The 12,317-nt window shown below is 44.7% G+C and overlaps 1 protein-coding gene across 2 annotated transcripts in view; it reads left to right on the top strand.

The window, feature by feature from the left end:
• Positions 1-12,317, top strand: part of STT3A (STT3 oligosaccharyltransferase complex catalytic subunit A) — a 28,466-nt gene extending 16,149 nt beyond the window's left edge. For both annotated transcript variants that reach the window (XM_065416916.1, XM_065416917.1), the window contains 10 exons: positions 989-1,169; positions 1,940-2,095; positions 3,317-3,408; positions 4,312-4,467; positions 4,800-4,988; positions 7,510-7,626; positions 7,866-7,968; positions 9,450-9,638; positions 10,380-10,495; positions 12,056-12,317. In XM_065416916.1, the coding sequence (XP_065272988.1) occupies positions 989-1,169; positions 1,940-2,095; positions 3,317-3,408; positions 4,312-4,467; positions 4,800-4,988; positions 7,510-7,626; positions 7,866-7,968; positions 9,450-9,638; positions 10,380-10,495; positions 12,056-12,094 (1,338 nt within the window). In that variant the 3' untranslated portion in view covers positions 12,095-12,317. The remainder of the gene's footprint in view (positions 1-988; positions 1,170-1,939; positions 2,096-3,316; positions 3,409-4,311; positions 4,468-4,799; positions 4,989-7,509; positions 7,627-7,865; positions 7,969-9,449; positions 9,639-10,379; positions 10,496-12,055) is intronic.

Raw genomic sequence — 12,317 nt, 5'->3', positions numbered from 1 at the left:
AATCTGTAACAGAGAGATAAGACTGAATTTCCTCCCAGAAGTGTGCAGGGCTTTATGAACTTTGGTAAAGCTCTTTGCACTGTTCCTCAGAGGGCTGCAGGCTGTTATCAGTGCTAGCAAATATCCTGATCTGCTGTATTCTGGATATTTTAAATTATTATAAAATCCGTTATTATAAAATAGCTATAAGTTTCAAATCACTTGGGTTTGCCTGTTCTTAAAACCACTTGGTCTTCACGGACTTGCTCAATACCATTGTGATTAAGGTCATTGTTTCTTATTATGGGTTATACTAGTCCTAGTGCTAATTATGGAAGGTTGGGTTGTCCAGTGGGGGATGGATTCTACTTCCAGCTCTGCCATACTGACTTTCTGGGGCCTTGGGCAAGTCACTTAACCTCGCTGTGCCCCCGTTTCCAGCTCTGTGAAATGGGGAGAATGCTGCTTTACAGCTTTTGTAAAATGTTACATGTTAACAACTTAGCCCTGCGCACGGTTGTAAGGCTGGGTGACTTCTACAGCAGTAGGCTGGTACTAGATTATTCACTGCATCTTTGTTGTTGCCTTTTATTAAAATACCCCTATTTTCTCATAAATGAATGAGCCAGCTGAAACCGGCTCTAGCTTCAGTTACATGGTCTTTCTGGGCTCCTGCTTAAATACTCAGGAGACTTTATCTGAGCCACTGCCATATGCTAAATGTTATGGTATCAGTTCGGGTCAGCATCTTTGTTTTAACAAGTGCTTGGGGAGAGAATATATGGAAAAAGGGATTGGTATGATCAGGGCTCTCATTGTGGCTCTTGGATTTAATTTTCCTTGTGGCTTCCTAAGAGCTTTAATTTGTGTAAGAAAGTGACTTCTCCTGGCACCCTCTGCAGAGAGGGGAAGGCTTCATGTGACTCAGTGAGAATGTTGCTGGAGAGCACGTTGAAATGTCTCTGTTGTCGTTCTCCTCCGCATCTGATCCCATTCTTTCTCCTCACAGCCTGTCCTGTCATCTGAGCACATGGCTGCCTTGGGGGTCTTTGGCCTGTGTCAGATCCATGCCTTTGTGGATTACCTGCGCAGCAAGCTGAACCCCCAGCAATTTGAAATTCTCTTCAGAAGCGTGATCTCCCTGGTTGGATTTGTTCTTCTCACGATAGGAGCCGTGCTGATGCTGACAGGTAGATTGAGATATGTGACAAAAGCTGTGCTGGTGGTGGTGACGCAACACATGAATTTTCTGCTTCACTTCCCTGGTATTGCTTTGAAAAGTGGCCTAATGGTTAATTTCAATTCATTCCTTTAATGAAACAGGAAAGAACTCTTATCTTGGCTGAGAAATTGTACTAGCTTTTGTACCAAATTCTGCATGCAAAGTGTAGCTCTACTCTGAAATGTAGAAATAGCTCCTTCTTCCTCAAACCTGATCCCCTGTGTGTATGTTCAGAGTCATAATCTTCTTACGTTATTCACTAAAAGCATGTTTTTAGTATTTTTGTTAGCCCAGCAGAGCTAGCACAACTCCGGGAGCTGGAGCTGGGCTATATTCTGGTTCACGCATCATCAATAGAACAGTTGACTAATCTCCAGCGATAGACTCTGTATGGTTGGTGATAGAAGTGTCAGGACTCTCAGATCCCACACTGAGTTTGCTGAGCTTGACTTGGAATCTGAACAGATTTGATCTGGAGTCAAGGAGAGACTATTAAAAACGGCACGGTGGACCTCCATGCTGAGAGTGCCTTTCAGAGGAGAGCTGCACTTTACAGCTATTTTAAAACCTAGTAATTCTGAGGAGTAATACATTCAATATATTAATAGTGTTGCATGTGATCAATATTTGTGAGATAAAATTACAGTTCTACGTATTCGTCCTCTGTAGAAGTACTTTTTGGTGTAAACTGACTCGTGACTCCAGTACATAAATGTGGATTTCTCTCCTCTCTGCCAGGGAAAATCTCGCCTTGGACTGGCCGTTTCTACTCTCTGCTGGATCCTTCCTATGCAAAGAATAACATTCCCATCATTGCTTCAGTCTCTGAGCACCAGCCCACCACTTGGTCCTCCTATTACTTTGACCTGCAGCTTCTTGTTTTCATGTTCCCAGGTGAGTTCAGTGCATTTATTTATGGAATATGCTCAAACCAATCATCTTCAGATGAAGAAAAAAATTGCTGCAGAAATTCTAATGACAGACCCTGCCCACACCAATTGGGCAAAAGCCCTAGAATGGAGAAGTTTTATACCAAAAGCTAAAAACCTTGTCCTACAGAAGATCAGTAGGTGCATTGCAATGTACACCTGGTTAGGACTATATTTTTAGGGCCATTTAAAAGCTTCAGTTAGTGCACCATGGAGCTGCCCCCGACTTAGCATTGTCAGCCATGTGGTTCATAGTACATCCACTCTGAAACCTGCGCTTTTACTTCTGGAAACATTTCAGAGTGTTGACCTTATGGCCTGGCCTATGTGGCTTGGGTCCCAACTGCCAAGAAAGAGCATTGTCTAGCAGACAGAACACGGGAATGGGAGTTAGGACTTCTGGGTTCTGTTGCCATCTCTGCTACTGTGTGACCCTGAGCAAGTCATTCCATTCTCTGTAAAATGGGATGATAATGCTTAACTGGCTTGTTAAATACTTTGAGATCTATGGATGGAAAGCTATAGACACAATAGGCTCTGGGTATTATTACCACTGGAGAGACAGCCTATCCCCACCATGAACTGTTGTCACTGCTGAGGTTACCCCAGGGGCCTTTGCCCTCAGTCTTTAGACTTGAGCATTTGGGGTTAATTGGTGCTAATATTTTGAATTACACCCAGATATGAATAAGAAGCCAGTGCAGTCTGCAGAGCATTGGTTAGTGAGGGTACTACAGCCTAGTATGCTTCATACACAAAACCCCACTAAATCAGCGGAAGCATTCATTACTGTGCCAATAAAATGTCCTGCTCATTGTGTCTTAATGCCGTAGCACACCACATGCTCATGGGTCTCCTTGTTATGCACAGTAAGCCCAGCATTTGCTCAGTCTTCTAACCCTCATCCCCATGCTGACAGACTAATTCATCACAAGACAGCCTTACAATACCTGGCCAGCACTGCCCCATCCCTGGTGTTAATGCATTGTAGCCTTGCATTCCCCTTGGACAGTCTAATGCTGCATGTAGCTGATTTCATTGTTGGCATCAGGTGATGCATTCTAAAATCAGGTGATTCATAACATTCTGCTTTGGTCCTGCACTTGTTTAATACAATGTATTTTAACTCTTGGCCTGGAAGGAAATTGCCAAGCTGGCTACTGACCTGTCTCTCCCTCTCTTACAGTTGGTCTGTATTACTGTTTCAGTAATCTGTCGGACGCCCGCATTTTTATCATCATGTACGGCGTGACCAGCATGTATTTCTCTGCAGTCATGGTGAGAGCTGCCGCGTGCTGAGGATTGAATGTGCGAAGTCACGGGATTGACCATCCTGGGGATGGAAAAATGGGTAGAAAGAGGAAATGGGTAAAGTGGAGAACTAGGATGGCTCCCAGTCAGTCTGCTACTGACTCACTAGTGGCCTTAGAGTAATTTCTCCTCCCTGTGTCTGAACTTTCTCAATTGTCAAATGGGGCTAATGTTACTTACCCACAGAGTTGGCTGAAACAGTCATGACATTTTTCTGTTTTTCAATCACACATGGTTGTGAGGTTTTGTGAGGGAATGCAGCCTTGCGAGATTTTGGAAGTGGCAATGAACTATCATTAGTCTCTCTATTGCCATCGCTGTGGGTGAGTAGGTTTTTGGGAGGGATTAGTGAATGTTCTTTCTAGTTTTACACAGCTGAGTTGTAAAGCCCATCGAGCTCCCCTGGTGGTAGGCTCTGGGTTTCATTATTAAAGCAGAGTGGCTGATTGTGAGCCTAGTAGTTTAGGATTTTGCTGTAGCACATTGTGCCCCAGGTGAGAGTTGACCTCTGTGCATGGAAGCATCCATTAATTCTTGGTTACAGTACAACACTATTAGAGGTTCTAGAAGTGATGTTAAATTAAGATCCCTCCTGCACATGGCTGGTGGCCATCACAGAGAAATTCAAAGACCCCATGGCACTAGACGCCATGGTAACACTGGTGTGTTCACCATAATGACTGCCCACCAGAAAACAGTCTTATGTCCCAGGCTGGGATGGTTATTGCGAAGTACAGAATGGCTCTTTGCCTGTACAGTCATTGCATCGGTGTGGAGGAGTTATGCGCACCTACAGTCTGTATTTCATTTCTGTGCTCACTGTGCATTTTGCTAGGAGCTCATCGTTTTGTGTCCTGCTGTCTTCAACAGGTGCGTCTCATGCTGGTTCTGGCCCCAGTTATGTGCATTCTGTCCGGCATTGGGGTTTCTCAGGTGCTCTCCACTTACATGAAGAACCTGGATATCAGCCGACCAGACAAGAAAACCAAAAAGCAACAGGACTCTACCTACCCTATTAAAAACGAAGTGGGTTTTCATGCATGATTATAATCCAGGCTTCAAGGGGAAGCCATGTGGGGACTGATTTGGGGGAAGTGCCCCAAACCTCTATGGGGGAATGTAATTAAAGGAGGTGGGGGAAGGAGATTGTGGGGGAGTGACATGGGGATGGTCTCTAGCCCTCCTCTTGAGTAGCGCAGAGAGGATCAGTGGGAGAGTCTCTTGTCTAAGCATAGACCAGTCAGCGCTTGTGATCCCTGCTCTTGGGTTGAGCACAGCTCTGTGATATGAGGTTGAGTCCTCTTTCAAAATGCGTGAACCTTCTGACGTGCTTTTGATACTGTCTGTTGTTTCCCTAGGTTGCCAGTGGTATGATCCTGGTCATGGCTTTCTTCTTGATCACCTACACTTTTCATTCGACTTGGGTAACCAGTGAGGCCTACTCCTCCCCCTCCATAGTGCTATCTGCTCGTGGGGGGGATGGCAGTAGGATCATCTTTGATGACTTCAGAGAGGCGTATTACTGGCTGCGTCACAATACGCCAGAGGTAAACTGCCGCAGGGGCTCTGCACAAACAAAGTGATCTTAGGGCTTGGTTTCAGATGGAGCAGGGAGACTTGAATCCTGACATCTTACAGGGCTATTGCCCCTTCTGTCACTGGGGAGACAATGGCAACAATTTGGGCTAAAATGCCAGAATATTTGGCTAACTTAGATTCATTCCTAGTAAGGCTCAAAGAGGAGGCACTGATCAGGTTTATTTAAATGTGCTACATCAAAACTGCAAACAGAATTAAATCTGTTTCTGATGAGCAGGGTTTTATGTTTATTTTCTCTACTGCTATACCTGTCCACGGTGCACAACCACAGTCTGGACTCCTGGGTTCTAATTCCCCATGGCATGTGACGATGGGAGGTGACTTATCCAATATGTGCCTCAACTATTCCATCCATAAAATGGAGATAATAGTTGCATAGCTCCCTTCTAGGAGAGTGAAGAGGCCTAACTAATTAATTATTGTTTGTAAAGGGCTCTGATAGCCTGGTATGAAAGGCACTACATGAGTGAATATTATTACACTGAGGGTAAGCATGGGGTTACATTTTTAACCCATCCCTAGGTCCCAAGCTTCCTGGCAGGGGCCACAAGGCCCTATTTGCAAGATACTAATAATCAGCACGATGGCATCACACACTAATGGAAAACTGTGGAAATGTAAGTTAGCTACTTTTCGAGTGTATCTGTACAGGAAGGACCCTGATGGAATGCCTTTCATCACTTGCAGAATGACTTGCCTTTACGCTGTTAATTTCTTGGGGAAGTGAAGGTTCTTTGCCATACTGTCTGTTGCACATCAGCTGGTTTGTTTTCTGTAGAGTTGCCTGTGGCACACGGATCTACTGTTCACGAGCGCTGGGCTGCTGGCCTAAACTTGTGGGAAGCAAACAGCTTTGACACATTTGTTTTGTTTGTGGGAGGTTATGAAAGTGTAGGTCAGTTGTTGCTCTAACTAACGTTACCATTATGTCCCTTTGGACTGGCACTGGGGAGTACAGCTCACCTCTGCAGAGGGATTGCCTATGAGCATGAACCTCCAAGTTCCAAACACCTCGGGAATGGGAGTTGTTCGTAACTCTGAAATGTTTGTAACTCTGAACAAAATGTTATGGTTGTTCTTTCAAAAGTTTACAACAGAGCATTGACTTAATACAGCTTTGAAACTTTACTGTGCAGAAGAAAAATGCTGCTTTTAACCATCTTAATGTAAATGAAACAAGCACAGAAACCGTTTCCTTACGTTGTCAAATCTTTTTTTTTTTTTTAACTTTCCCTTTATATTTTTAGTAGTTTATGTTTAACACTGTACTATATTTGCTTTCCCCCCCACCCCCTCTCTGTTTCCTGATTGCATATTTTTGGTTCCACCTGGGGTGTGTGGTTGACCAGTCAGTTCATAATTCTGGTGTTCTTAACTCTGAGATTCTACTGTGTGTCTCTGTCTTGGCCTCCTGAGACCCAATGTGTCATTTTAAATTTAAAACTGTCCAGTGCAGTGGGTAGTTCTGTCACACATAACATAGGTTCAGAAATTACCTCAGTCCCTGGGTCTCTGGAGCAATTGGTTGTATTGCAAGACTATTTGTCTCCAGAAGGTAACATGTTAGTGACTCACTCTACAACTAATGCATGGAGCAGTTCCTGTATTGGACCTATCTAGTCATGCAAATCAACCGTTTTAGATGGTTACAGCATAAGGCAGTTTGATCCTGCCTATGTAGTCTAGAACAAACTGCATCACAACTCCACATTCTAGTGTTATAGTCTGGGTCTTTGCACAGCTGTAACACACTCTAACGTGGTAGTAATACACCTTGGTTCAGTCTGTGAGCAAGAATGCTGTCCACTGACGTGGTCAGTTTGGCTGTGTAGATATGCCTTTGGCCGCAGATTTCAGACTCAAAGGAAGAGACAAAATGGCAAGGTGGGGGTTCCTCTGGATACATCCTTAGCTAGAGGTGATCTGTATGTTGAAATTGTTGAGGGGAATATTGGCAGGCACAGCATCTTTGAGCCCCTTCTCCATTTTAACCAAGCCTTGCTCGGCAGCTTTCAATGAATTCCCTGTTGCAGACTTGCCCTCTGTGTATTTTGTAGCTGGGAAATGAGATAGCAGACGGTACTTTTCCAGATGTCTTTATTTGCAGAGGTGGCCCAGTTTGCTGCAGAGCTCAGCTGTTTGAGCAAGCTTTTAACGCCTTCCCGCCCGCCCCCCCCCCCCCCCCCCCCTTGTCCCTGAACGTTTGGTATACATGGCTCTGTGGCTGCCCAACTTTTTTCCATCACAAACTAGTTCAACTTCAGTGAACTCTGTAGTGCCCTATAATGTTTATTCCTAAGCGACCCTAGAGCCAAAGGACTCTGGGAACCTGACACAAATGTTTAAGCTTGTCAGGGCAGATCACTCAGGCCTGCGACTGAAGTGTGTTGTAGTGGGAATAGGACCGCGCCCTTTCTGAATGTTGGTTGAAAGCAGGTGACTAATTGGTTCTTTTGTATTTGAATGCAGGATGCTAAGGTCATGTCCTGGTGGGACTATGGGTATCAGATAACAGCCATGGCAAATCGGACGATTCTTGTAGACAATAACACCTGGAATAACACACACATCTCCCGCGTTGGTCAGGTAGGTGCAGTGACTCCTTGAACGCAGGACCTCTCAGTGTACCAGAAAAATCTTCCATGGATGAAGATTAATTCTTCTTGGGTCCTGCACTGAAGGTGCAGGTTCTAGCTCTCATTTGAGTGACCCATGCTCTTATTTAATGATGGAGATGATTCCATGATGCAGCTTGTACTCGCATGTGATGGGGTTACTGTGGATTTCATGGCTATTGCTTGACTCTGGCTTTGTTTTTCTCCCAGGCAATGGCATCCACCGAAGAGAAGGCCTATGAGATTATGAGGGAGCTGGATGTCAGTTATGTGCTGGTAATATTTGGAGGCCTCACTGGATATTCCTCAGATGGTAACATATGTCACTCTAAAACCCTTTTCTTACAGCTCTACAGTGCAAACTCCTGCATGCTAACTCATCCCTCTAGCCCAATTGCCCACACTCCCTTCTTGCATGAATAACCCTTATTTCTGTGCTGTGATGCTCCCATCTCCTGCCTGCACAATGCACAGTAGCAGCTGCTGCACCGTGTGACCACTGAAGAGCTGGCTGGAGCTACTGCAGTGCTGAGTATACTCTGCACAAGGAACAGGGGAAGGACAGACCTGACCCCTGGTTACTCTTAAATTGGAAGGGGTGGTTGTTTTTTTTTTTAATCTAATGTAAATTAATCCCAACACACAGACTAGAATGGACAGGTAGGCTGGAGGTTCTGCTGGGCTTCTGGGATGGATAATCAGTGTAGGGATGAGCAGGTGCGTGGCAAGGCCAGAATGCTGGTGAAAGCCTGGATTTGTTTGTACAATACTGTGTGATGAAAGGGTGTCTAGAGGGCTTGCTAATCGAATTGGATGGTATCTTCTGAGCCTTCGGGCTGCCTATTAGAGAAACACAAAACCAATTCTCTGCCAGGAACAAGAACAATCCTGCAATTCAATTGTAAGTACCCTCTGGAACTTACAATAGTGCATTATGCAGCAATTTCACAAAGAATTTACGTTACTGTGAGACTTATTATAGAGGGGGAGGGATAGCTCAGTGGTTTGAGCATTGGCCTGCTAAACCCAGGGTTGTGAGTTCAATCCTTGACGGGGCCACTTAGGGATCTGGGGCAAAATCAGTACTTGGTCCTGCTAGTGAAGGAAGGGGGCTGGACTTGATGACCTTTTGGGGTTCCTTACAGTTCTATGAGATAGGTATATCTCCATGTATTATAGGTAGTGTTTAAGTGCCTCATGATCACTGATGTGGTGTGCATGTTTGAGGGAAGGATGCAGTTTGGGTAGCAGGTGGAGCATGTGTTCTGTGTTCCTGGGCAAAGTCACTTACTCTCTCTGCCTTCATTTCCCTATCAGTAAACTGGAGATAATTCCCTACCTCCCGGTGGGTATTGAAGTTTAATGAGTTCATGTTTACACTTGAGAAGAACTTAGATGGCACCTTTTACCTATTTGCTCACTAAGGCCCTAGCCTGTATGATTAGGGGAGCTTACAGAGTTCAAAGTAGCTTTATCTACCTTCAGCTTTCTTCACTCAGATCCACTTATACAGTTTCAGCCTGAAGTGAGGCTCTCCAGGAGGTCCAGCTGCTACTGACATTTCTGAATGTAGGGATTGAGGGCACCTGCCTTTCAGCTTTGTGCCTCCAGATGGGCAGTTGTCTCAATAACCACATGCCCTGTGTGTGGTCCTTCACATGGGTCACCTAACTGGTTGAGGCCTGAAGTCTGAAAGGTGACCCTGCTGAGTGCCATGCTTAGCTGCTTTGACTGCTTGCTTGAAGTACGTGTGATGCGTAAAATACTTTGATCTCTCTCTCCTACCTCCTTTAGATATAAACAAGTTTCTGTGGATGGTGCGGATTGGTGGAAGCACAGACACCGGGAAGCACATAAAGGAGCACGATTACTATACGCCAACAGGAGAGTTCCGTGTGGATAGGGAAGGTTCCCCTGTGTTGCTCAACTGCCTTATGTATAAGATGTGCTACTACCGCTTCGGGCAGGTCTACACAGAAGCCAGTATGTAGTAATGGTCCTTATGTTGGTATTGCAGAAGAGCATCAGGAATACTGTCTAGGTGTTAGAGCAGGGAACATGGGTACCCAGACACTGAGGTTCTGTTCCCAACTCTGGTGTGAACTTGAGCAAGTCCTTCCTTTTTCTGTCTCTTCTCTGTAAATGGAGAGGCTGTTGCCCTACCTCTTGGGGGTGAGGAAAGAGGGCTTCTATTGGCAGGGCTGTCATTCCAGCACTGCACACCAGTGCAAAGTTCTATTTTGGAATATAAAATGCATTGCCAGGCTCTGGGCTTTCTTTGAAGGCATTGGCAGCTCCAAGCCTTCTGTGCTGATGTTGGCACATGACTGCCTTTCATGAGAACATCTTGATACCTGATACCAAAAAGTTAAGGATGCATTTGGAAAGGAATGCAAAAAATAACACCCACCTTGTTTCCCTGCTCTGGCTTGCCCCGAGGAGGCTTGTACTGCAGCCCTTTAGAACATAGAGATGAAAATCCGACTTTAAATAGGGGGCACAGACTGTTGGAACTCACAGTATGCTGTACATTCAGAATGGAGTCATCTGGGAAAAGAGAAGAGCCCGGCCAGCTCCATGTTTTGAATGCATTGTCTGCCCACTGGGTTTTGAAAGGCCTTGGGAAAGGATTTTCATTTGGGTTGGAAGGACCTGTATTTTTATTTCTGCCAGAAATGTGGACTCTGAAGCCGTTGGTCATTTTTCCCCATCCCTTCTTTCTAGAGCGCCCCCCAGGTTATGACAGAGTGAGAAACGCTGAGATTGGAAACAAAGACTTTGAACTCGATGTGCTGGAGGAGGCATATACCACAGAGCACTGGCTAGTCCGAATATACAAAGTAAGCAGGCAGCGGGTGCTGTGGTCCCTCTACAGGGGAGCAGGGGAAAACTGGGAACAGTCTGGGTATCTGGGGTTTGCCTGTGCTGGGATATGACCCTGTCTGTCAGCCTTTTTGGAAGAGAGACTTTGGGAATTTTTTTCTTTTAAACAAAGGATGGAGTCCAGCTTTCTAGGCAAGTTTAGGCTACTCATATGAGCTACAAGTCCTGGGAAGCTGCCAGGAATGCCGTAATAATTGGACTGCTAAATTTAGAAAGGAGTTAAGCTTTAAACTTTCCTTCGGGGCTCTTTGTTTCTTTAGTTGGCACTTTCTATATTGTTACACAGGAAATGCCCCATTTTGATTAGGATTCTTGAACATTCCTTGCATGCCCAAACGAGTGTCAGAGAGGATGTATTTTGTCAGCTGTGCTGCAGCGGAATTGAGAGGGGTAGGCCACCAGATGGCCGTGAAGGTGAAGCTGCATAAACTAGATCACAGGTCTTATTTCTGCTATACTAAAGTAAACAATGAATGCAGAGAGTGGCACAGGTCTTTAGTTCCCCTGTACTGGTGCCATTTGTTTGGTCTTTATATGTGATCACATCATACCTTCCCTGAAACAGCAAATACCGTTTTTGCCCTTTCCATTAAAATATTTAAAGGCAGCATGGCTCACAAGTAGAAGTGGGTTTTATTCCCACTTCTGCCACAGATTTGCTCTGTGACCTTGGACAAGTCTGTTCACCTCTGTGCATCCACTTCTTTGTCTGTAAAATGGGGTTGATGATGATAGTAAGTCCATCAATGGCTATTAGCCAAGATGGTCAGGAATGCAGCCCCATGCTCCGGGTGTCCCTAAACCTCCAGCTAAGAGGAAATGGGACTGGACAACAGGGGATGGGATCACTCTGAAGCATTTGGTGTCGGCCACTGGCAGAAGACTGGATACTGGGCTAGATGGACCATTGGTCTGATCTAGAGGGGTCTTTCTTAGGTTCTTAGCTTAGTTACCAAGAGCTGTCAAAATCCACATATGGCTCCTATCACCATGGTACCTAGGCACTATAGAAGTACAAAGTGGTATTCTGTTAAACTGTGTTTGAAAGTGGATTATATCTGGATAGTAATATGCAGACAGCAGTCTAAAGAATTTGGGCTGACCGTTTTATTAAACTTTAAACATTGAAATTTAAAATTATCCTGTGGCTACTTCAGCTAGGAATTGGAACCAATGGAGCATGTGTGTGGAATATAACGTTACAGACAAGTGAAATGATCCTAGAAGCAGTTGCTTCTCCCCTCACTTAGTTGGATAGCTTGTGAAAGGTAGGGAAACAGTATAAGTGAAATGACTTGCCCTTTTGGTGTTTAGAAGTGCATGAGCTACGGACTGCAAAGTACTTATGAACAGGAGTAAAAAGAATGTAACTTTGAACGTTAAGTTGCCAATACAAAGTGGACAAATCAGTACTAATTTATGATTTCCCCTAAACATGGGCTGGGATCAATACAGTATAGTAGTTCTCTGTGTTAGTGGAACTATAGAAAGCTGCAAAGATTATTTGTGTCTTGTAGGTAAAGGACTTGGATAATCGTGGATTGTCAAGAACATAAATTTGCCTTCAGCTTTAACGCAAACTGCACTGACCGAGCCTTTGCCTGTGAAGCAGAATTTTTTTTATACAGTTTGTAAGTGCAGAAAGGAGTTGGATTTAACTGCCCGTGAAGTCCCGTCCTCATGCGTTCAGTCTGTATTCGATGGAATGATTTTTTATAAATATGAACCGGTTACCAAATCAGAAATAATGGCTTTACGGTGGGTTGATTAAAGGGAGAA

This window comes from Emys orbicularis, chromosome 15 (assembly GCF_028017835.1).
Source record: "Emys orbicularis isolate rEmyOrb1 chromosome 15, rEmyOrb1.hap1, whole genome shotgun sequence".
NCBI lineage: Eukaryota > Metazoa > Chordata > Testudines > Emydidae > Emys > Emys orbicularis.
The sequence above is the reverse complement of the archived record's forward strand: the minus strand, read 5'-3'. Positions and strand labels throughout refer to the sequence as shown.